Raw genomic sequence first — 27,404 nt, forward strand, 5'->3', positions numbered from 1 at the left:
ACTCGACAGTCATAATCAAAATAATCGCAAGTTAATATTCTATACTTAACTACTAAAATATAATAGTTATTACCTACTCATATTTAAAAATAATAATCGTAATTAAAAATAAAGTAGTTTCAAGCTACAATCACAAGATATAAAAAAATACTTAAGTAATAATAATAATATACATTTCCCTGCAGGTTTTAGGTCTCATTTGTTGGTCTTAAATAAATTTAATTTAATTGAGTAAAAAACATAATCAACAGATTCACTACCAGCGCCAGCTACGAGCTAATACCTACGTTCGTAGTCGATAATATGATTTATCCTCTTTGTAGAGAAAAGCGTCTACAAACAGACAACAATAGGTGACAAAAATTTCTAGAAATTATTAATAATTGATGCAATACAGAAGCTGATTATGGTACGTCTACGTTCATACTTCAGGCACTGATTTTATATGCCAGATAACAACCTACAGTTATACTTAACTGTCCCAATTTATCCAATGGATCAGTAAACTTACATAATTGGGTAGGTAGTAAAAATTTAGCTCATCGAATTGTCATTTTAGCATAGAATTTAAGTTCAGTTTAAACCATATAGGTAACATTCTTATCTTTATCACTTGATTATAAGAACAATGAAACAATAGCTATTGTGTACCTATATTAAATCAGGCTTATATGTCTTTTCCGCTTTTATTAATACATTGTTTCAAAACCGTATTTTTTTCTCTCTTACTACGCTAAAAACACATAACTAACCTAACACCAAAATCACAAGATATTAGAAACCGCCTGTAATAGGCAACTACTCTCTAATAATACATATTACATAGGTACATATTAGGCCTATTAGGCCGATAAATAGGTAATTTATAAGTAATAGATACAGGACCTTAAAATAAAATATACATAGGTATTGGGAACCTTTTAGTAAGGTCAATACTGGTAAGCGTGGCTGCCCATCCATTGAAGCCTGTTTACAAATTGATTGTTAATGCGAGTTCATACATTTTACTTTTGTTTAGTGGAAAATATAATGAAATGGTAATAATACTAATACATTTGTAAATAGGCCCTAATGTGAAAGCCAGCCACACTTAGCCCACAGCCATTCTTACCCGTACCTATCGACTTTTTTTTACTTTATATGGGAACCATTTTTAATCATCCAGTTTCGAATAAATGTCTCTGTAATTGCTCCACATTACACTGATATTCAGTTAGTCGTAGGAAAAGTAGACTGAAAGTACCTAGTTAAAAATATATTTCTGGATTTCCTCTCTGGATCTATTAGGGCAATTATACACGTAATTGTCACAGCCACATTTATAAATGTCCTTGGAAAAGCGTCTAATTTGGCACAGCTAATCTAATGGCTCCTCTACACGATGGGCCAGCGCTGGCCACTCCAAGGGACGCATTTATGCGTTAGAGGGAGCAAGTGATATTGCTATCTCATTCTACCGCATGGCTGCGTCCCTTGGAGTGGCCGGCGCTGGCCCATCGTGTAGAGGAGCCATAACTTATTGAGCTACCCAATTCAGCATATTACGTAAACCCTTGTAGACTTTCTAAGGGTGTTCCACATCAATCGATCTACGTCGGCATGGAACAGTCGACGTCGATCTATTATAGGTATGCCATCGATCGATTGGTGTTCTCATCACACCATAAGGTTTTTTGTCATTTTTCGTTTTAATTAAAATTGCCTTTGGCGACAAATCACATTGTTTTTACTTGTCCTTTAAAACAACAAAATCTATAAAATGCTTAATGCATGGATATTACATGTTTTTACAATAAGACTTAATAAAACATATTATTTACATTGAGTTAGGCCATCTCGGTCCCTAACGGTCCCCCTAACATTTTTCGTGAGCTGTCGATTCATACTTTTTTTACAATTATAATTAAAATAAGAATATATTACTATTCTAATCACTATTTATGAAATAAAATCCCCCTTTCGGGAACGTTCTTCGTTCTCGGCGATTGCCACGCAATAACCTATCTTCCTCATTATACCTACCTTATAGTAGGTATTTAATCTTAAATACATATGAATACTCTGATAAAATAGTTATTACATTTAAATAACTACAGACATCGAGAAACATTTAATACGATACATTTAATCTTATAAACGTTTCGGTAAAATACTTCCTTTGGTCGCAGTCACACCTTTTATTGTCACGATTACGACGTATCGATTTTACTAGTCTATAAATACATTAAAATGCACAAATTCTATGAAGTAGGTAAGTACCTTAAGTTAATGTAAGTAAAAAACATGAATTTCAAACATTGATCACAATTAAATATAATAATATCTGGGTGACCTGGAAAACATATAAAAACTCGAAAATGCGCGTTTTCCCAGAGATAAGACCTAGCTAGATCGATTTTTCGCCCCCGAAAATCCCCGTATAGCAAATTTCATCGAAATCGTTGGAGCCGTTTCCGAGATCCCCGAAATATATATACAAATAAATAAATAAATATATAAATAAATAAATAAACAAGAATTGCTCGTTTAAAGGTATTAGATAGATAGATATTGAAATTCTTGAACATAATCGACAATGAAAGTTAACATTTTGAAGTAGGTAGGTATAATTAACGGATTAAAAATCATTCGAAATTACCCTAAACTACCATAAATGTAATCAGATTTTTAAAGAATAGGTACCTATACTTATATTAAATAAATTATGTTTATTTATTGTATACTTTCCTGAAAAAAAAAGGTAGCTAAATGCATATTATTATAAAATGTAGCTGATTTAATGTAAAGGTAGGTATAATTATATCATCTTTTATAAGACTTATTCTAAATACTTGAATTTGTATAAATGCATACCTATATATACCATTATACCAAGATGAATCCCTAGCTTTGCTTTGTAGGTAATAGGTACACGATTTAGGTATTTAAATTAATTTTGCGTTATTCAACAAGTGCAAATATTCCAAGTTGTATAAGTAAAAAAACACACTTGGAATAAAATCATAAAGCTTAAATGCGAAATCGCATCAAATAACCCATTTGTGGTGATTTTGGATCAGACATCATTGTAGGCTACATGTCGAAGAAGAATGTATTACAGCATTTTTTAAACAATCTAAATTTGCATCTAATTTCCCCTGGCTCAAGGGACACCAATACAATGATTGACTCAATAACCCATATAAACTAATAAAGACTTAACACCCACCGTATCCCCATTTAAAAAAAACCGTATTATTATACATATACGGTTTACTTTTTCTGTTCAGCGGCCTGCCGAGCGAGCAGTCCGCAGGGAGTAAGATTGAAAGTGACGGTAACTTATTTAAAATAGAACCCTATTGTCATAACCATACGGTCTACTTCTTCTGTTCAGCGGCCTGCCGTCTCAGATCCGAGCTGATGGCAGCTGTGTTGGACATGTCTAGAGTGAGCAGCCCGCAGATAGTAAGATTGAAAATGACGGTAACTTATTTAAAATATAACCCTATTGTCATATTAGCCATACGGTCTACTTCTTCTGTTCAGCGGCCTGCCGTCTTTTAAATCCGAGCTGATGGCTGCTGTGATAGGCGCGCCTAGAGCGATCAATCTGCAGAGAGTAAGATTGGAAAAGTCGGTAACTTATTTAACATAGAACCCTATTGTTATAGCCATTGGGTCTACTTCTTCTGTTCAGCGGCCTGTCGTCTCAGATCCGAGCTGATGGCTGCAGTGATGGCAGTGCCTACGGCCAGCAGTCCGCAGAGGGTGAGGTTTGACCAGCGGGTGTCGGTGACTTTTAGCATCCATTCGTAGAGGAGAGTCAGGACTATGCCGAATACCTGGAAAAATCAGGTGCATCTTAGTCATATCATAGACAAACTTAATTCTCTTTGGTCTTAAGTTATTCAGACCAGAAATAATGAGCTCTTGTTGCTAGAACTTTTGTAGATCACGATGTATACGTCGGCATCATTATTTAAGTTTTAGATAAAGATATATTATTGTAGACTTGGAAATGCTATTGAACGAAGACTGTAACCTGTTTATTTGTAGGTTGACAGATACCTACTTATGGAAAATTATAAATTGAAATAAATATCATATGGACTGTAACTCCTAGGTTTTCTAAGAGGTAATTACAGGAAATTGTCATTGTCAAGTGTCAGTCCTCTTCGTGGTAAATTGGACGCTTGGATATGCTCACTTATTAAGTACTTAACCATATTTGCTCCACAGCGGGAGATAATCTTAACTCAGATATTCTGCGTATTCTGATGCTGCAACCTCAAAAATACCGCGCTGCTGCCTTTAGGGCAAGTTTTAGGTATAGTGCTACAAAGTGTTGGAATAACATACCTCCACCAATCCGAATATTAAAAAGTAAACCTCAATTTAAAAAAAAATTACGCGAATACTTACTAGAAACACAAAAACGAAGTGCTTAAACTAACCCCACCTCTCACACCATTACCTGCCGTTACCTGCCGTTACCTATCGCTGCCTGTCCACTTGCGTTCACATCATATAAATCTTATAATATTAAATTATTAACAAGTAAGTACTAACTTATGCGTCATACTTTGTTTGTACCCACACCGTTACGCGACACATATTATGTAAGTAAGTAAATTCTATTTTTTCAAATATTTATAGTATCTACAAATACAAATATACAAATACATATATATAAATATATACGTATTTCATACATACATCGACTGGCGCTGCACTGGTCGTTCATTACTGTAGGTTTATTTAAGGTTCTGACGGAAGATCAGCGCTGCGGTCTCCGCAGTATCTATGCTGAGTCAGCGCCTATTCTTTACCACAACACATGACCACATACTTAGGTAAAATAAATATGTAAATTGCTATTACTGCTATTAGTGTCAAATTGTATGTTGCTTTCTTCTTTTTGTCTCTTGTCAACTTTCTTTTTGCCTCTTGTTATTTATTTATTGTGTCACAAAACATGTAAGTTGTGGTTGAATAAAGATTTTATTTATCTATCTATCTAGATACAAAATATTAGAAAAATATTTAGACATGTACCTGAACAGCAGCGTTGAGAATTCCAGAGGTGGTGCCTTCAGGCTCAGGATACGTGATTTCGGAGGCGAACTCGAACCCAACCGGCAGATATCCGTTCATGAAGAATCTGGAATTAAAACAAACTGTGTTTAAAAGATAAAATAGGTACGACTGATTATTTGTGTGATTTATTGCAACATTTTCTTGGGCGGAGAGGTCATGATTATGACCTTCGTTCTAAACTTTAAAAAAATGTTATTGGTCGTAGTACGAGCTTTACTTAAATAAAACTACAGGAAACCCCGCTTAAGAAGATTGAAACAGATGAATGAAAATAAGTTGCAGGGACCAGTGTTAAATCGCAAATTACTCGTACGTGCGAACTTAGCGCGTGTTCGTTTTGAATACTAAAGAACCAAAAATGCAACTTTTTCTTAAATAGGAGGCAAACGAGCAGACAAATCGCCTGATGGTAATCAATTACCGTCGCCCATGGACACTTACGATACCATTCTTCTAAGATGTGAGTAGGTACGCTTTTCTTGAAGGTTTACTAGACTCACCCAAGTATGATAGCGCTGAAGTACACCACAGCGATCTCACCGCAGTCGAGCGTGAACGTGAATATGACCATGCCGACTACTGATGCTGCATACAGCGCGAGGGTCGTCTCCTTGAACTTGTGCGTCTTGTCGAGGATGAAGCCACAAATGACGGAACCGAGCATGCCAGCGACGACGATCATGAGGCCGAAACATACTACAGAACTGTAGTATTATAATGTAAGTAGTATTCTGTTATACTTATAAGAATGAAGACTCACCCAAGTATGATAGCGCTGAAGTACACCACGGCGATCTCACCGCAGTCGAGCGTGAATGTGAAAATGATCATGCCGACTACTGATGCTGCATACAGCGCGAGGGTCGTCTCCTTGAACTTGTGCGTCTTATCAAGGATGAAGCCACAGATGACGGAGCCCAGCATGCCGGCGACGACGATCATGAGGCCGATGCGGCCGACGTCTTCATTAGCACCCTAGAACGCATCAAATTTAGATTTCTTTATTCTATGATAAAAATTACACTATATGGGCGATTCTCAGAGATGACGTTCGGTGCCTGACTTCGGTGCCGAATTTTATTTTTTACTTATTTGATACACGACTTCATTTCCTAAAATCTAGCCTTAATATAAAAAATATTGGTAGTGGAGGCCTCCATTAGAACCTTATAGTTTTTTTGATATTTGAGATTTAAAAAACACCGAAATCATGTGCAGGCACTGAAATCAATTTGCCTCACCGAATTCAAAAATGCTTACACAGAAATCACACTTCAATTTTATATCTAAATTATATTATAATCTATTCATATTTTTCATTATTATTTGATGATAAGTGATGTAGCGAGGCGTGGTAAATTTAATAGATAGTACAGGTTTACTCAAGATTTTAAAATAACGAAGTTGCGGCTTATGAAACAACATCTCTAGAAGATATCCCATACTAATTGACTAACCTCATACAATAGGGCGAAGTAAGTATGGTCCTGAAACGAGTTCCAGACATGTCGACCACAAATTCGCACATACTTAAGTGCCATGAAGAAGAAAATGTTTGTTTCACACAATCCAACGGCATACTCATAAAAAAGAAACTTATGTTACCTACACCCGATAAACAAGATACTTTTGAGTGGTGTTCAATGCTCCAAAATATTTAATGCACTTATAAAACAATGTAAACAATACGGTAAACAAGTATTTTGCTAGACTTAAAAATATGTAGTATTTTTGAATGACAGAGTTTTAAAGCGTGTATTCCCTCAATTTAAAACTATTTGAAGTTGTTGACTAATGCTTAAAGATCTAATCACCTATTCAAACACTTGAGCTAAATTGTAACTCCGATATTTAGACATAAATACATCAGACATTGAGAATTGTTAAAACATTGACTATGTTGAATTTGTGTTCATGGCTATGCTTTAGAAATATTGATCAGTAGGTACGTTCAGTGCCTTTGAAGCGATCTCGACATTAGAAGGCCACTTTATTTTTAATCCCTTGTTTTGTGGGTGCACCTTGCATAGTATGTAAATACACAAGTTATTGTAAACGAAGTTGGATCTAATTAACTACATGTATTTAAATTGGCTCAAGTTCAAGGTATCGTGGTGTAGGAGGGCCTCAAGTGATACAGAGGACAAATTCACATAATATACTCCATTGGTTTGAAGAGAAATCAAGACAACAGCGGATAGAGAGAAAGAGACATTGAGTCTACGATTTTCAACATTCATCTTGTGAAATAAAAACTACTCATTGTAAACTAGTGATTTTGTTTACCTATACTATGACTTAATTTACGTACAAGCATAGTTTTACGTTTATAAAACGTATCTTGTACTTTTTAGGTGTGATTAGTTCGAAAATAAAGTACAACAAACTAGTTTACAAAGCAGGATTTGAATTCGGTGATCACTTTCTTGATATCGGTGGTCAAAAAATCCACTGAAACCAAGGAAATCAACACCAGTGATGTCAAAATTAATCGCTTTTTAGCAATTACAGATATAGTATGAATGATACTGAGGAGATGTAATAATGATGGGTTTACGTACTTTCGTGGATTTCTTAATCACTTGCATAACGATAAAGACACTAAAACTGTGGGAGAAAATTGCACCACCGATCTCAAAAAAACATAGAACCAAACCCACCGAATGACAGAGAAACTTTTAAACTACCTTAGTATACTGTGACTGCACCTCTACTTTATTCAACGGTTAAGGCACAACTAAAGCGTACTTTGTTTGAGCCACTAAGTTCCTGGTCTACAACTTTGTAAGAGTACCGATATGGTTTGTAAATTACACCGAAATCAGTCAGTAGCCCGGGACACATCGTAAATTTGGTTTTATTCAATGTGTTGAGCTAACACATTATTTTGATATAAAGAATATGATCAGTTAACTAATACCTTATGCGTGAATACCGATAATAACTCCGATATAACGCCCCATCTTGAGTAATAATTTTTTGTTTCAAAAAATCTGGGCGCGGGACACGCCCACCGAACGTCATTTTTCGCATTTGTATATTTTTTTCATGTATTATATAAATAATAAATAATTAGTTTGGTAGTGTCCCAGACAGAATATATGCTGAAGATCATGCCTGAATTAATTCAGATTTATTGAACAGTAAATTCAATAACTTTTTGCCCCGGACACGTAAAAATGGCTCTCCTGAGAAATGCCCATATATAAGCATCAGAGTCAAAATTATGTTTCTATTTTCATCAGATGAAGATCATTAAGAAGTGATTTTGATTTGCCAAGTAGATATGTTATTTCGGGTGTGAATATATTTTTGTTTTCGCACGAAACACACAGCTGTTATCTCTGATCACTTATTAAAACTTGTGAAAATATATTTATTAGATGTATAAACGTATAAACTATTACCAATATGATCATAATTATTCCATTTCATAAAAAAATACACAGGGACAAGAGGTGTAAAAACAAACAATAACACTTAGGAATGAAGATACTGAGAAAAATTAATTGAAGAGCATGTATATGTCGATCATCATGCAATTGAAGCTATAAGAGATGAACAGATTGTTGTAGCTGCAATTGATAAAATTGACAATAAAAAGACTACTTACGGGGAAGAATTTCAGCACAACTTCATTGAGCAGGGTCGATATAGCGTAGAACACGCCAACATTGAGGCCATAAGAGACGAGCAGCAGGTTATAGTTGCGGTTGGTGAAGAGTTTCTTGACGGAGTGGAGGAAGTTAGAGTCCAGACTGGCGCCGAGGTCGGCGGCGGCTGAGGGAGGCGTTGCTGGGGCTCGTTTGAAGACTGAAATTAGAAATATTTTTTTATAGATTATTAACGGAAGATCAGCGCTGCGGTCGTCGCAGTATTTATATCAAACTGGATTTGACGAAATGGGTCCAATCTGTATAACTAATATTTGAATTTCCCGGCGTTTGTTAACAAGACCAAGAAATTTTATAGGGATTTTAATAATGAATATTATTTATTTTATAAATTTTCCTTTAGTTTAGTGTGGTTTTTGTTTTGGTAGATTGAAGTTTCCAAATAAGGGAATCAAGCAATGAAGGCAATTAAACTCAAGTTTAACGGTTTTGCTCGTTTAAAGCAGGGACTTAACGTCCCAAAAAAATTCATACATCGACCCGTCTGTTCCTGTCTCTATCGCACGCGCACCTTATAAACGGTCTTCTCATTGCCCTTACATATCCGACTGGCCGTCTGACTGTCTGCGGGTCACTATCTTAATACTTACACAACAAGATGAAAACGAAGTAACCCCCCAGCCACCAGGTAGAACATGAACTGGAAGTCAAGCTGGAAACAAATTATCGGACGCGGCTGACGGACGCGGCTGACGCGCGCGACATAATGTGCACAGTCAGGAATATCCAGCGCGCCAGATTTCTGTCGGATGTCCGAAGGCTCAAGTTTACGTCCACGGCTTATCTCCGATAGTTTGCACAGTTCAGTGTATATTCATTATCTAGATACCTATAAGTCGCGGCTGTGAGCCGGGTCCGTCAGCCGCGTCCGATAATTTGTTTCCAGCTTCAGCCGCGATTTGTTCAATGGTACCGGTTTTCACGAACATTGTCACTAATCTACTTACACAACAAGATGAAAACGAAGAGCACACTGGTAACTCCAGCGACCAGGTAGAACATGAACTGGAAGTCAGCCGCGATTTGTTCGATGGTGCCGCCGGCTTTCACGAACATTGGGGGCAGCACGAAGCCGAGTGCAACACCGAGCTGTGAACAAAACAGTTAGGTAACGCAGGTATAAAAAAAAACCGGCCAAGTGCGAGTCGGTCTCGCGCACGGAGGGTTCCGCACCATTAACAAAAAATAGAGCAAAACAAGCAAAAAAAAAACGGTCACCCATCCAAGTACTGACCCCGCCCGACGTTGCTTAACTTCGGTCAAAAATCACGTTTGTTGTCTGGGAGCCCCACTTAAATCTTTATTTTATTCTGTTTTTAGTATTTGTTGTTATAGCGGCAACAGAAATACATCATTAGTATTTGTTGTTATAGCGGCAACAGAAATACATCATCTGTGAAAATTTCAACTGTCTAGTTATCACGGTCGTTAGATACAGCCTGTGGTGACAGACGGACGGACGGACGGACAGCGGAGTCTTAGTAATAGGGTCTCGTTTTTACCCTTTGGGTACGGAACCCTAAAAATGAATTACAAAGCACAAAACATCATTACTACACTGTAACTACCTATTCAAATCAAATCTATTTTATATTATTCTTCTTTCTTACTCATAAATCTATATATATAAATGCAAGTGTCCTGACTGACTGACTGACTGACTGACTGACTGACTGACTGATTCATCAACGCAGAGCCGAAACTACAAAAGATAGAAAGTTGAAATTTGCACACTAGGTTGAATTTATAAAGTGTACAAGAGATAAGAAGCGATTTTGAAAAATTCAACCCCTAAGGGGGTTAAAAAGGGGATGAAAGGTTGTATGGGGTACAAGTTTTATTTTAAGCTAGGAATTTGAAACTTTGTAAAAATGTATTATATTAAAAAACAAGAAAACTAATTTCAGCGTTTTTGAAAATTCATCCCCCAAGGTGGTGAAAAAGGGGTTGAAAGTTTGTATGGAGATCAAATATTTTTGCGAGTGTGGGACTTGAAACTTTGTACACGGGGATATTATTATAAGACAGCAAAAGTAATTTCAGCGTTTTTGAAAATTCATCCCCTAACAGGTTTTAAAAGGGGTTGAAAGTTTGAATCCATTACAGATGCTTTGAAACTTCTTAGAAAGGCATAATAGCCGATTACAAAAAAAGTAATTACAAAGTTTTTAGAAATTCTACCCCTAAGGTGGTTAAAAAGGGGATGAAAGTTCGTCTTGGGGTGCAAATTTTATTTTAATCTAGGAACTTGAAACTTTGTAAAAAGGTATTAAATTAAAATACAAGAAAACTAATTTCAGCGTTTTTGAATATTCATCCCCTAAGGTGGTGAAAAAGGGGTTGAAAGTTTGTATGGATATCAAACATTCTTTTCGAGCGCGGGACTAAAATCTTTGTATTTGGGGATATTATTAGAAGACGGGAAAAGTAAATTCAGCGTTTTTGAAAATTCATCCCCCAAGGTGGTGAAAAAGGGGTTGAAAGTTTGTATGGAGATCAAATATTTTTGTGAGTGTGGGACTTGAAACTTTGTATATGGGGATATTATTATAAGACAGGAAAAGTAATTTCAGCGTTTTTGAAAATTCATCCCCTAACAGGGTTAAAAAGGGGTTGAAAGTTTGAATCCATTACAAATGCCTTGAAACTTCTTAGAAAGGCATAGTAGCCGATTACAAAATAAAGTAATTGCGACGTTTTTGGAAATTCAACCCCTAAGGGTATTAAAAAGGGGATGAAAGTTCGTTTTGGGGTGCAAATTTCATTTTAAGCTAGGAACTTGAAACTTTACAAATAGATATTAAATTTAAATACAAGAAAACTAATTTCAGCGTTTTTGAAATTTCATCCCCTAAGGTGGTGAAAAAAGGGTTGAAAGTTTGTATGGACATCAAACATTTTTTCGAGCGCGGGACTTGAATCTTTGTATTTGAGGATATTATTAAAAGACAGGAAAAGTAATTTCAGCGTTTTTTAAAATTCATCCCCTAACAGGGTTAAAAAGGGGTTGAAAGTTTGTATGTGGTTCAAATTTTATTTTAAGCTAGGTACTTGAAACTTCGGAAAAAGATATATTATTAAAATACAAGAAAACTGATTTCAGCGTTTTTGAAAATTCATCCTGTAAGGTGGTGAAAAAGGGGTTGAAAGTTTGTATGGATATCAAACATTTTTTCGAGCGCGGGACTTGAATCTTTGTATTTGGGGATATTATTAAAAGACAGGAAAAGTAATTTCAGCGTTTTGTAAAATTCATCCCCTAACAGGGTTAAAAAGGGGTTGAAAGTTTGAATCCATTACAAATGCTTTGAAACTTCTTAGAAAGGCATAATAGCCGATCACAAAATAAAGTAATTGCGACGTTTTTTGGAAATTCTACCCCTAAGGGGGTTAAAAAGGGGATGAAAGTTCGTCTTGGGGTGCAAATTTCATTTTAAGCTAGGATAGGAACTTGAAACTTTGCAAATAGATATTAAATTTAAATACAAGAAAACTAATTTCAGCGTTTTTGAAAATTCATCCCCTAAGGTGGTGAAAAAAGGGTTGAAAGTTTGTATGGATATCAAACATTTTTTCGAGCGCGGGACTTGAATCTTTGTATTTGGGGATATTATTAGAAGACAATACAAGTAATTTCAGCGTTTTGTAAAATTCATCCCCTAACAGGTTTCAAAAGGGGTTGAAAGTTTGTACGGGGTTCAAATTTTATTTTAAGCTAGGAAATTGAAAATTCATAAAAAGGTATTATTTTAAAACGGAAAAAAAAATTATTTCAGCGTTTTTGAAAATTTATATCTCAAGGTGGTGGTTTGTATGGAGTTCAAACATTTTTGTGAGAACGGGGCTTGAATCTTTGTACAGAGGCATATTATTAGAACACAAGAAAAGCCATTTCAGCGTTTTTAAAAATTCATCCCCTAAAATGGTTAAAAAGTTCAAATTTTATTTACTTCAAACTTCGTAAATAGGTACTTAGGTAGTAGGTTTTATTGAATAGAGGACATGAAAATCTTCTAAGGGGGTTGAGAGGGATTATGTCGAGAACAATTTTATTTAGTTAGGGGCTAGAAACTTCGTAGGTTGTGAAAGACAAGTCTCATGTGTTGTATAATATTAATAATTAACAAATGATTAACCGTCCTACTGCAATATTTTGCTGCATGATGTTCTAAGCTAATGTAGAATAACCACCAATATACAAATCCACGCGTACGAAGTCGCGGGCAACAGCTAGTGATCATATAACTACATGATGGCTTTCCTTTTGCACACTTCAATTATACTTAAGTGTAGGTAAGTGTTATTCTAGATCTGTGGAACATACAGTCAGCAGCAGAAGTTGCCAAGCGGGGGAGGTGTTAAAAATAACCATGACGCGCTCTATTCTCTTAACAATAAAGTCGCGTCAAGATCATTTTGAACACCTCGCCCGCTTAGAAACTATTGCTGCTGACAGTAAGCATAAAATAACCTTTCCACTTCATTACAATCGTACAAAAGCTTCATCGGGCCCATTGAACTTGAAATACAACAGTTTGCCTAACTTACAACAAAGCTCCGGGAAGTTCGGCTTAGCTCCGTAAGGCTTGCTATTGTGCGAAAAGTTTGAGGCCGGGAAAAGTATTACTGTCGGGTGAGTTCACTTTTTGCGGTACCTAATCAAGTAAAAATGCTGTCAGGTGTCCGTTTCAGGAAAGATATTAATTGTGGTGTGTCTGTGCCGGCAGGTACCTACTCGTAGGTAACCTAAGGTAAGGTAAATTGCCGAAAAAACACGAAAATTTCGGAAGTTAAGGTAGGTACTATTTATGTTCTGCTTATTGCTTCTTCATATTACATATGTTTTTTTAACAAAGCGGTGGTGTGCCCATTCTATTTAATTTATAAAATATCACAAAAGACAGACTCATAACGAACCTATGAGTGAACCCTCCATTATACCATTTTAACTACGGAATCATAAAAGTCGTATAATCAAATTTTAAACCTCCCCTGACGGTATACCTACTCGTAAATCAATTTTAAAATGGGAAACTCGGATAGCATTTTTAATTTAAATTCCGCCTGCGGCTGTGTTGGTTTTCCATTTTTATTTCAGGTGAAATATGTGTATCCTGTTACTAACTGTACGTATTAAAAGTAGGTAGAGTCACCACGGGATAGTTACGCCATTTAGGGTCCTAGCTAAATAGGTTGTTCCGTACTTACGCTATGAAATGTCCAATTTAGCTCGAACCCTAAATGGCGTAACAATCACGGGACGTGACTGACTAAAAGCGTTTCAAAAGGCTTATGCATAATTTCCGTAAGGGTCTCTCAGGTTCTATTTGATTTCCTCGGAATTGAAAAGGACCGGACCTTTAAGGGCTGTTGGGGTAAATTAGCTTTCTACGGATATTTAAAGAGATTATTATAATCTCTTTAAATCTGTACAAGTATAATACTTGTACAGATTTTGATATTTCATCATCTCTCTCGCGTTGTCCCGGCATTTTGCCACGGCTCATAGGAGCCTGATGGGGTCTGCTTGGCAACTAATCCCAAGAATTGGCATAGGCACTAGTTTTTACGAAAGCGACTGCCATCTGACCTATCAACCCAAAAGAGTAAACTAGGCCTTATTGCAGTGGTTCCTAACCTGGGGGTAATTACCCCCGTGGGGGTAAAACTGGTATTTTACGGGGGTAATAATAAAGCTAACCTAATATAACAATACAACAAACGTACACGTTTTATTTTTTATTACCATTGGGAGGAGGGGTAAAATCAGGTTCCCTAGTTAGTCATAGGGGTAACCGAACTGAAAAGGTTAGGAACCACTGCCTTATTGGGATTAGTCCGGTTTCCTCACAATGTTTTCCGAAAACCGCCTTTGCCGAAAAGCGCCTGGTGATATTTACTAAGTATAATCTAATGGTCGGACAGACCGTTCCGTTTTTTCTTTTTGAGGTACCTACGGAACCCTAAAAAAATGAAACACATCCATTGTCAGCACAGGTGGTTCAGTAATTGTATACACCTGCTAGGCTTACGGATGAAAATGTCATAAAAATATAACGTCCCCGTATTTCCGGAAAGGTCCGGGGCCCAGTCAATCGAATGGGTTTTTTGCATAAGCCCTTATAAATACGATATGAGTTTCCGAGGAAAATATAAATGCTTCCATTTTTGTAAAGGCCTTTCAAAGAGGCTATTTTAGATTCTTTGCAGCTGGGCTATTATTAGAAATGTTACGAGTCAATTTGACTTCCATGGTGCCCTTGCGGATTTGAATAAGAATATTATATTAACCGACTTCAAAAAAATAAAAAAAAAGTCATTTATTGTCGCAAAACATACAGTAACAAACTAAAACAAACAAGGAAAAAGAAAAAAGACACAATAAGCACATCCAATAGGGTTGTTGACTGTATAATGTTTAATTATAAGTTATAACTAAATGTAGAAGGAGAAGTTAATTTGAACGTGACGTCGTGTGTGTAATAGGTATGTTATTGGAATGAAATGTGAAAAATTCTGAAATACAATAAACTGAATTAAGTTCAATTGAATAAGAGGAGATTCTTAATTCGGTTATCTGTCTTTTTAAGTTTGTTACCTCAGAACTCCATCCTTTCTCAACTGATTTTAAAATTGAATAATTTCACGATTTAGATTCACTTGTTTTTTATTTATTTTATTTTAGTTATTTGTTTAAGCCACTCGCGCGAAATGTTTCAATGTTAGTATGTCTCATAAACTCATAACAGTTTAAATTTGATTTTAAAATTAAGTAATTTTTTTGATTGGAAGTAAGTAGGTAGGTACGTACTGTATTCACAGATTGGTCCCATTTTTGTAAAAATTTTGTTATAACGATGAAATCCATGAGACAACGAGGTATTGCATTAAGTAGGTATTACTTTTTATTTGCATTGGAAACACCATTGAACATTTACATTACCTAACATAACATTTTAGTATTGCACAAAAGAAAATTCTTGAATATTCATTTATTTATCTTTTTAACCATTATTGCACAAAAGAAAATTCTTATTTGACGAAAAGGTTAAAAAGATAAATAAATGAATATTCTTGATACCATAAAACATGGTTGTTGGTGTAGATACTGTAGATGGTGTAGAAGGTTTTTTATTGTATTATTTTCCTCCTCGTGCGACAATGTAATGACAGACAGCGATTTAACCATTACGATCTAGGCGCTGTTTCCTGCACGCCAACTATTTGGTTCCGTGTCACGCGCGGGTGATCTACATAAAGGACCTATTTATCTATAAAAATACTATGTAAAATTGACACCAATGTGTTTTATAATACGGCGGTGGCACACAAGAATATTGCCCGCCCGATGGTAAGCAGTCACCGTAATGTATATTAGTACGAGCGAAATGGCCTGCGATCGACTTTACGCCATCGCTCACGTACACGTCAAGTATCAACTCGTGGTACGGCTACTGTAAGACCCGGACGGAAGACGGATAATAGACAGAAGTTTTATCAATAGCGAAGTATGCGTAAGTTTCTCTACATAAACATACATAATGACCCTTTCGAATATGTTAATGTGTAATAAGATTACAAGACCCTGAAATAATTTAAACAAGACAGGAAATAAAATGAAGTATGAATGCGGATCAGGAAGTAAAATTTTTGATATTAGTATGCGGAAGGCATACTCGTACACACAACGCATATGCCCGAAAGATTCAAAAACTCGGAGACCGATTCTAATTTGACAAATTGTTATTGATTTAAACTGGTTTTGACACGACCTGGATGATAATTTCGGTAATTGGCGCGCATCTCACGCACCACTATAATTTCATTTCGTGCAACCACAGCAAGCGATCCTCAAGGTCGTGTCAAAATAAGATCAAAACCGTTCCAAATATTGAAAGAATCGTACTTTGGTCGGTATTCTGGCAAATAAACATTTCATTTCATTTCAATTGACTAACGGCCTGATTCGAACTTACCTACGTCAAAAATTTGCTAAAGATACGACATGGATCGGACATGTCAGTGTCAAAAGTGACGTTTCTTCAAACTTAACCTTTTGGACGCCAATGACCGATATATTCGCACCGTAGGTTACCGATTAATCGGGCACAGACCACAGAGCAACATAGATCTACGTGCATATGCATAAAGTTCAATTTCAATTTTGACACTTCGGTGACGTGGCGTTAGCGTGACAGCTTTTGTGTTTGACACAGCGTCGAAAAGGTTAAACGCATCTTTAAGTTCGAATCAAGCCGTCAGTTTATGTTATGTACCTACTCAAGGCTCGGAAAAACGCCTGTCATTTTGAAATCTTTACCCTGTTCCGTACAACACAGACTTCTTTATACCAATGTCAACGATTAAATATGCCCCAATGAAATCCGTATTAAACGAACATTTTCGACTCGTAAATGGACCCTAGATTATGATTATGAAGTCTCGGACTTATGGTGACCTATTTTTCAGAAGATAAGTAGCTAGCCGTGCTCCTATATTTCCTCATGATACAATCGTCATGCGCCCCACCGCTCGCTACAATTGGATAATCGCGAGAATCAGACATCAGACCTCCAATTGCACTCCGTGATTTACCGACGGCTGGAAATTGTTCCGTGTGCAGGCAAGCAGGCAACACCGGGCGAGGAAACTGATCATGATTAGTCATAAACAGTTAAAACTTTGTTAAGTCAGTAACAAACAAGTATACGGCCCACCTAATAGTAAGTAGTCACCGTAGCATGAACGCCCCCGCAACTTCAAATAAATAAATATTAATAGGAAATGATAATCACGGAATGTGGGGTAAAAGACAATGACCTTACCGCTGCGTTTGCCGCGTAACAGTACATTGTGCAACGTGGGGGGGGGAGGGGGGGGGGGTAAGCGAGGTTTTGTAGACGAGGTCTATTTACTCCCTAGGGAGTTATAGCTTTTTTTCACAAACCATAACTCCCGCGGGAACAATATAGGCCTTTGTCCGCTGCGTTAGACGCTGCGTTTATCGCATAAAACAACCACATACAACTTACGAGTACAACTTTCAAACAATCGCCTTGCCTCTAAAGACCCAATACTTCCGAGCTATTCTTAAGTTGTTTGTCTAAAAGGATATTGGTTTCTTCCCGTCCCCTTCGGCTCATCCGTCTCCTACACAAAATAAATGCTACACGGAAGATGGCACAAGTCAATCACACGTTGTTTGATGTCCTTGGCCTAACTGTGTGACTTGTAATTCTAAAGCTAGGCTCGGTAAAAACTCCAGTATTTGGGACGATCCCTTAATTATACAGTAAGAAATCGACGCGTTTTATTTTCAACTCCAATGGCCTGGCGGTCTAGCCAAGGTGACAATCGCTTACGCTTCGTAGCGATCGAAATGCAACTGTCACTATCGCACTAATAAGAAGAGTGATAGAGAGACACAAAGCGTTTCGTTGTCGTAGCGATAGCGATTGTCACCTTGGCTAGGTCGGCTAATTCGAACTTTACGATACCTCAAAAATTTGCTAAGGATACGATATGGGTCGGATATGTCAGTGTCAAGCACAGACAATCCAACCTCTAGACATAGCATAGTCGCGCTACCCCCTCTGCCACACATACGGTAGCGTTACTCCATCTTCGAGTCAATCCCGTGCCGTGATTGGTCCGTGTCTTTGAACGGACCAATCACGGCACGGGATTCGCTCACCTCGTCCCCCCGCACCCCCGTATTTTTGGCAGCATCGGTTTCATGAAAGAATTGGCCTAAGCTCAGTCTAGAGGTTGGATTGTCAGTGGTGTCAAGTGACGTTTTTGTTTGAAGAACAGTTCGAATCAAGCTGGAAGTCTGTAGGAACACGAGTCCTTGATCCCTACTAATATTATTAACATGAAATGTAACTTTGTCTGTCTATATATCTGTCTGTTACCTCTTCATACTTAAACCGCTGAGCCGATTTAGATAAATTTTGGTATGGAAATAGTTTGAGGCCCGGGAAGTAAATAGGGACCTATTAATTAGGGAACTTCTCCTTCTCGGAAAAACCGCATTCTCTTTCTCTTCCTACCTCTTCTCTTCTTATAACTCTTTTAAAACTTCTTCGTTATGGTGACTGTATTTCTGAGATATAATTAATAGGCCAATCAATTTATATTTTCTTTCCTTGGGCGTATAAATCTAATTTTATCACAATCATAATTGAAGTCAGCACAAAATAAATTACGGCAAATAAGCCAATCTCGCCTTATTACCTGAAATCGGTCGTTTTTCCTTAGATATAATAACAGAGGAAAAATAGCGAAATAAGCTAGCAGTTTCCTCTATAATACAGCCATTCTCAAAGTGTGCTCCGCGGACCCCTAGGGCTCCACAAAGCCCCAACCGAGGCCCCGAATACTTGTAAATTGTAATAATAAGAAATAAGGTCCAGAGTGACAAATGTTTTTTTTTATTTGGGGCTCCGTCAAACATTTCGCTTTCCAGTAGGGTTCCGTCACCAAAAAAGTTTGAGAACCACTGCTCTAATAAATATCAATAACTAGCGGATTAAAAAAAACCATTATATCTATCTCTCAAACACGCAAAGAATAAAAATGTTATTTAAGAAGTGTATTTATTACTTTTACTGTAGATGCCGCTAGGCGCTCTCCTAAGGCGCATGGTAGCTTAGTTGGCAGAGCGGCGGGCTGACATCCTGGAGGCGCGGGTTCGACTCTCGTCTGAGACAGTGAGTTTTTTTTTCTAGGCATTGTAGTATCTTTTGAATACGTTTCTGCTTACTACAAATGAATTTAACTAAACAGTCTTTATTTATAATTGTTATAGATGGACCAAGCCAACTTTGTACTTACTTTGTACAACAAGTAGATTTTTAAAATCAGTATGTTACAACACCACAGAAAAAGTATTACCTATATAGTTTTGATGTGCACACTCAGCATGTAGACATGTAATTCCCGCACTCCGCTTTTGTAACAGCTAAGAAACATTGCTATTTTTTTTAAATGGTTGTCAAATTATTACGCTGCAGAGTTAGCTTGGTCTAACTCTACTATCGTCTACGGTTAAGGATTAAAATTATTTGTCTAACCTCAGAGATTCTCGCTATTATATCAATAGTATTAGAGCCTAATTCTGTGCTAATCTACGTCTGGCAGGACTAGATCAACTAAATACTTAAGCAGTTGGCGTTTTCCTTGAGCCATGCTTGCGTCACGAAAATGTCGCAAATCTCTGTGGAAGTAATTTTCTCTATGGCCCTTATCATAGAGAAATATAGTAAGAATAGAGTGCTCACTCCATACATTAGTTTTGGTACCAAAAAGACTATTATTTTCGTAGTCGACATCTAGCATCGAATAGCGGAATTATCAGTACCGCTACTTGAAACTTAAACTAGATGTCTAGTGAGTCGCGACTCACGAAAATTGTATTGAACAACAAATTACAACTCATATGAAAGAAGAAGGAGTTGAAAATAGAGTTCCGGCTAATCCGGTTATATTATTAGCTGAAAATTTTAGACTTTTGGGTCGTTGCAAAATCTATTGTCAAGTAGCAGTACTGATAATTCCACTACTCGATGCTAGATGTCGACTATGAAAGTAATAGTCTCTTTGGTACGAAAACTGATGTATGGAGTGAGCACTCTATGTAGTTTTTTCTCTATGCCCTTATTGGATGGACGTATAAATTAGATTACTACCCACAAGATCCCGCACTATGAATTATGAAGCATGTATTAGACCTTCCACCACGTCTCAATTATTTACGCGTAATACAGTGGGACCTCGATAAGTGTTGGTAGGAATAGGAACTCGAGTCTTTTGAGTCTGAATTTGAAGAACTCAGCTCGTTTTTCAATTCAATTCAATTCAATATATTTATTTCAGACTGCATAGGTCCATAAAATTGTTAGTATTACTACATTTAGGAGTTAGTGCCTACATGCTAAACATACATTAAAAAAACCGGCCAAGTGCGAGTCGGACTCGCGCACGGAGGGTTCCGCACCATCAACAAAAAATAGAGCAAAACAAGCAAAAAAAACGGTCACCCATCCAAGTACTGACCCCGCCCGACGTTGCTTAACTTTGGTCAAAAACGAGGGCATGGCATGAGTGGTGGGGATAACTGACAGAACGGGATAGTCTTATGTATCTTTCACTACGAGTAGCAGAGAAAGCGCTATTATTGTTTGTCTTTGTCACAGTCTCATATTTTTTTATTCCCCACCGTAGTTTATGGTGGGATACAAACAATGCGTAAACGTCAAATTGGTGTGAAACATATGAACAGTGCAAAGATTATCAGGAAAAATATTGAAATCAGTGTTTCGTGTGCATGTAGTAGTACTTAACAATTCAACAAATATGGTGAATTGCTCAGTTTTGCGCTGTACAAGTGACTGCCGGCAAAAACAGGACAACGTAACATTTCACAGGTAAATACAGTATTTTATACTTCGGTCACATTATAAATAAATAATAAATAAATAAATAAATAAATACTATAGGACATTTTTACACAAATTGACTAAGCCCCACAGTAAGCTCAAGAAGGCTTGTGCTTATCATGCTTAGTAACAGCATCCTACAATCTATATCAATTAAAATCTGAGTAGAAAAAGCATTTACAGTAAATAATAACTCGGGTAAAAAAATTAACCTATAAATATTTTCTGATAAATTAACCGACCAAATTACGTACGCATATTGACAGTAAGTCGTCACCCTTTTAATAACGTGTATTCAATTTAGTCGCATTGCTATTATTCGAGGGATACCAGCCCGTGATGCATATAATTACCCCAAAATTCGGGTATTTTGTATTTTAATAACATTTTTATAAATAATTTTGCTGTAAAACTGGACATATACGAACAATAAAATTGAACTGTGTTTAAATTAGAATGTAAATTATATTTATTTAAGCATTACGGATTCTTTCTAACGTTATAGGGGGTTTTGCCACGACTCGGAGAATCTAATTCTATGATATGCTGCAGGCACTAATTCTTAATTTTGCAATAAGAGTGACAGATTACAAAATGAATATTTCGTTTATTACCTCCAGATTTCCACAAGATGCAGGCACGCGTGCTAAATGGATTTTAGCAACCGGAAGGAGAAACTGGGCACCGACGCAAAACTGCCGAATATGCTCAAAGCATATTACGAAAACCTACCTTTTCTATTTCTTCCTGTGGCACACAGTATGCTAAAAATTCTTTCTTTAGGCGTACTTGTAATATGTATAATGAATCGCTTAATGATATAGACATTTTTATTCATAGTTTGTCCGTTTTCAAGAACAAAGTTCGGCATATTTTGTTTACTAGTAATTGAAAAATTGTTTCAAATAAGTAAATATTTTGCATTGTTTTCTTACTTTATTTGCGTGTTGTACTCACAACTATACCTACGGGTAATTTATAATTAAGTAACCTATTTACTTTTCATTGTAATAGTCAACTTAGTAACGTATGAAACTTTAGGCCTATTTTTAGTCATCTTTGTAAGACTTATTTGTACAAGGCTGTTTGTTTTCTAAATAAATAAAAAAAAAAAATTTGGCCCATTGATATTTTATTTATCGCTGCGTCTTACGTAGGCGAACAACTCGCGAACGTGATTAAAATTACCCCAATATTTGATAATATTGGGGTAATTTTTACCTATATGGTATCCCCGGGTTTGTGACGTCATCTATGTCTATCCCTTACGGGGGCACGCGGTAGGCCACATCTATAGAAATACTACCATCTATGGTCAAAAATCACGTTTGTTGTATGGGAGCCCCACTTAAATCTTTATTTTATTCTGTTTTTAGTATTTGTTGTTATAGCGGCAACAGAAATATACTTGGTTAACCAGATCTTGACAGTAGAAAAAGGCGGCAAATTTGAAAAATGTAGGCGCGAAGGGATATCGTCCCATAGAAAATTTGAATTTCGCGCCTTTTTTTACTGACAAGATTTGGTTGACCAGCTATACCTACATCATCTGTGAAAATTTTAACTGTCTAGTTATCACGGTTCGTGAGATACAGCCTGGTGACAGACGGACGGACGGACGGACGGACGGACGGACGGACGGACGGACGGACGGACGGACAGCGGAGTCTTAGTAATAGGGTCCCGTTTTTACCCTTTGGGTACGGAACCCTAAAAAACACAGAACAAAACTTATTAACATGTAATAAAAATATATTAAAAAACCGGCCAAGTGCGAGTCGGACTCGCGCACGGAGGGTTCCGCACCATCAACAAAAAATAGAGCAAAACAAGCAAAAAGAAAAGCAAAAAAACGGTCACCCATCCAAGTACTGACCCCGCCCGACGTTGCTTAACTTCGGTCAAAAATCACGTTTGTTGTATGGGAGCCCCACTTAAATCTTTATTTTATTCTGTTTTTAGTATTTGTTGTTATAGCGGCAACAGAAATACATCATCTGTGAAAATTTCAACTGTCTAGCTATCACGGTTCGTGAGATACAGCCTGGTGACAGACGGACGGACGGACGGACGGACGGACAGCGGAGTCTTAGTAATAGGGTCCCGTTTTTACCCTTTGGGTACGGAACCCTAAAAATTATATAAAAATTCAATTTAAAATTAAATTTAGTTGGAATTCAAATTAATGTCAAATTCAATTATTCATTCCTATTTATTTAACATTGAAATGTTTACGAGACTCTGCGCTTTATAAACTTCTGAGTCTTTTAAGTCCCGAGTCGAATCCTTTGTTGAGTCTTTTTTAAGAGCAACTCAAAAGGACTCGAGCCTCCGAATAAAGACTCCGTGAACAATTTTACAGGTTTTTCCTAATTAACATTAAATAAATTAGGCGTTGTTGTATGATTTGATAATCCACAAATTAAACATAAAGACAATGCATTTCGAAATTGTTTGTATTAAAAATCGAGAGTTCTTTGAAAAGGACTCAAGTCTCTACAAAAGACTCGCGTCTATATAATTAAGTTGAAAAAGACTCGAGCTTATACTTAATTATAAGAGTCGAGTCTTGAAACAGAGGACTCAAAGGACTCGAGTCGTACCCAACACTATCGATAACTCAAACTTTGAGAAGACGGAAACTCATTAATAAGACAAAGTAACTAACGATTTATTTTACAGTTAGGTATCATACAATTTTTACCTCCATAGCTCGAAAACTTTACTGCCATTCGGCCTCTAAAAACTCTGGGACACCTTGAATGACTCAGTCTAGTGATACTTAAGAAAGATGATTGTATATGGCGGTACAGTATGAGTATTAATACCTAACAATCATGTTTAATTACTTAATTATTGTGTAAAGACTGTAAAGTGTCTAATCTAGTAAAAACTGTACTAAAAAGTATATAACTTAAGCTTTCTACAAATATAAAGGTAAATCCAAGACACGTTAAAAAAAACTACACTAGAAATTAACATTTTACGCAATACACAATTTTCCGCTTTAAAAAAGAGTTCTGATTGGTCACGGAGCGGAGCGGTCAAGGCGCTTACAAATATCTGAACGCGCCTCTATTGTCAAGGCGTTAGGCTCACTATGCCTATCATTTACATACTTGTTAGAACGTGACAGGCATGGTGACAAGTGATAAAAAAATAACGGGTTGCACTCAGGGAGTGCCGGCAGAAGTGAAAACAATGACTATTGCAAAATGCACTATGTATAATTTAGGTTAACTCCATTTAGCGTTAGCGTTAATTACTTGAAACCCCTAAGCACATCACTGTTAGTACTCTAGTTATATGAATACCAGTTAGAGCGAAACTCACTAGATGGCATTTAAATCAATAAAGAAAAACTCAATGACATTACATATAACAGTTTTTCGATTAGGTCACGTGTTCGTCTTACGGTCACGTGATCGTCTTACGCTGCCTCGAGTTTAACATTTTTTCCCCACCTCAAAAAGTGCACAGCGCCGCTAAAGAAGTTTTCACTTCAAAAATGCGACCGCGCTACCGCCGCAGGGTACATGGCAACACGTTCGCTATTATTTGTGCGCGTGAGATGCATGACAGGACATAAGGTCTTATCAAAATAAGATAAATACCTTACCAATTTGTTACGACAGAATCGGCCCAATGGCCAGATTTCGATTAAACTCCCCCTAAAACAAACTTGGAACAGTCGAGTCGCAAACTTCTTTCAACTTCAATTGTAAAGGTGTTTCAGCTACGCTCAATGGCTGTTTCAGGAAACGGGTTTGAAATAGATTGCGACAGCTTTTCAATTAATTCTCACCATTTCTAAATTTAAGTTGAATTTTGTGAATAATATTATGATTAGATATATATAATATATATTGCAGATAGATTGACAGAACATAAATTTCGAGATGTATTAATCTGTTTTATTTAAACATAAATCATTTTGTAATATTCAAAATGATTAAACATCAGTCCGTTTGAAGTTCCGAGCGGGTTACATCAGAAACAGTCGAATATATTTTTACCGCTATTAACATTTTAGGAACTGTAAAGGTGACGTTCTGACTTCAAGTGTGAGTGACTTCAGGTGTGAGTGACGTTCGCCACTGTATTACTGTCGCGATTCTTATTATGACGTTCATTCCGTCACTCATTTTAGCAATAAAAATTGACAGATACAGCGGCGACACCGCAACAGCTGCAGCTGCTGTTGACATCCGAACATCAACTTAAAATGTTTCATACCTACAAGCAAAGAGAATAGAATAGAATAGAATAGAATGTCAGTAGCGAAAGGGACATTTAAATCCATTTTAAACTGTTAGAGATGTAAAGTTACATTACGATACGTAGGTAGCTTTGTAATATATTGTCTTAACTAAAACTATTTGTCACGTAAGTTGTGAAGTTATCATGTAGTTCCGTATCTGTAATATACGAAACTATTCTTAGAATTATAATACCCAATCTTCATATGCCGCTGGATTCTATAGGTACTTGAATATATCACTGACAGCACTTAATACTGTCACTTTACTGTCGGCACTTGTGAAATGTGAAAAGTGTAAAAATGGCGCCCAGGAGGATTAACGTCGAAAATATACGTTCCGTGAAATCACGAGAGACAGTGGGGAAAATAAAGTTTTATTTCAAGTACATTATTGGATTCATATCCAAGAAGCGTTATGCAATGAAACCCACATAATTATAGATTTACAGCCACCCCACCTAGCGTCTTCCGAGCGTCGTCTAGTAGACTCTATGGCTGCTGCTCGACTCAACGTTGGCGCAACTGCGCAGCGACGCCTTTTTCCATAACGCTGACTAGACGCCGGCGCTCAAAGGACGCTAGTGTGGAGTGGCCTTAATACCCGAGTAAAGGAAAAATTATCCTTGCAAAAACCGTCGGAATGTTATCCATTAGTACATGTTGCTCTATTCTATTCTATTGACCTAGACCTGGTGTCTGAGCCGAAAATTATTGGAGAAATGAAGGCCGTCGGACTCCAAATACCGTCTGAACGTCCTAGGTACCGCTGGAGAGACGAACCTTAGCGAACTTGGCGCCGTCGACTGGACAGAAACGGCTTTGGAGAAAAACATGGCGGTCATTGGAGTCGGAGGCCAAGATCCGCTTTGGGTCGTCGCGACACAGCAGTAAGTAAGTACCCATTGCTAGCTATTTTCATAGTAATTATTAATAAGAGTTCTGGCTAACTCGCAAATATAAATGCAGGTAACAAAAGAATATCGAACTTACCAAATCTTACCTAACTAAAAGAGTTTCAAAATTAACTAAACAGGAACTGATCAAAGTTCCGACCCTGCATACTGATGAGGACCCACAAACAAGCTCCCTATTACCATACTTCTTACATAAAAGGTAGTAAGCGACGAATCGTCTTTATGATAAAGGCATATTGTCACGCCATTTTGTGTTTAAAGCATAGTTCAAAGACTTGATAATCTGTTTTAAGCTTGCTTCAATCTTTGATAGATACTTATCACTGTAGGGGAAAATTTTCGCACTCACCAATACTATACCTTATTAGATTAGTGCAGAGGCCGATTCGAGCTTACAAGTAATTATGTCGATGTTGACCTAAGTAGCGGTAAGAGCGTGCGAATTTCAATCCGGAGGTCGCGAGCTCAAACCCCGGCTCATACCAATCAGTTTTTCGGAACTTATGTACGAAATATCATTCAATTTACCAGTCGCATTTCGGTGACGGAAAACATCGTGAGGAAACCGGACTAATCCCAACAAGGCCTAGTTTCTCCTCTAGGTTTGAAGGTCAGATGGCAGTCACTATCGTAAAAACTAGCTCCTACGCCAATTCTCGGGATTAGTTGCCAAGCGTACCCCATGAAAGCTCAAATGAGCCATGGCAAAAAGCCGGGATAACGCGAGGAAGATGATGAAGCAAATGTCGATGTTATATTACCTTCATACTAGCTTTTGCCCGCGACTTTGTCTGCGTGGAATTAGTATTTTGGGTAGTTTTTTTATCTAATTTTCTTTATATTTATTCCATCTATAGGTAAACTTCCTTATTTGAGAGACACTTATATAACGCCTTGATAAAGTGTAAAGGCAATCATTAAATTCGAGCATAATGCTTACAACAAGTATCAGGTGATGCATCTACATAGATATTATCTCACTTTCAGGGTCGAAATGAGATAATTTTACTCCGTGTCTCTGGTCCAACTCAATCTT

General features: G+C 37.0%; 1 protein-coding gene across 1 annotated transcript in view; it reads right to left on the reverse strand.

Moving 5' to 3' along the window:
• Positions 1-3,590: 3,590 nt before the first annotated feature.
• LOC134647423 (uncharacterized MFS-type transporter C09D4.1) overlaps positions 3,591-27,404 on the reverse strand; it is a 62,594-nt gene continuing 38,780 nt past the window's right edge. The window contains exons 4-8 of the mRNA XM_063501777.1: positions 9,701-9,842; positions 8,693-8,892; positions 5,840-6,054; positions 5,038-5,143; positions 3,591-3,824 (exon numbers count right to left, since the gene is read on the reverse strand). Of these exons, the coding sequence (XP_063357847.1) occupies positions 3,663-3,824; positions 5,038-5,143; positions 5,840-6,054; positions 8,693-8,892; positions 9,701-9,842 (825 nt within the window). The 3' untranslated portion in view covers positions 3,591-3,662. The remainder of the gene's footprint in view (positions 3,825-5,037; positions 5,144-5,839; positions 6,055-8,692; positions 8,893-9,700; positions 9,843-27,404) is intronic.

This window comes from Cydia amplana, chromosome 4, assembly GCF_948474715.1.
Source record: "Cydia amplana chromosome 4, ilCydAmpl1.1, whole genome shotgun sequence".
NCBI lineage: Eukaryota > Metazoa > Arthropoda > Insecta > Lepidoptera > Tortricidae > Cydia > Cydia amplana.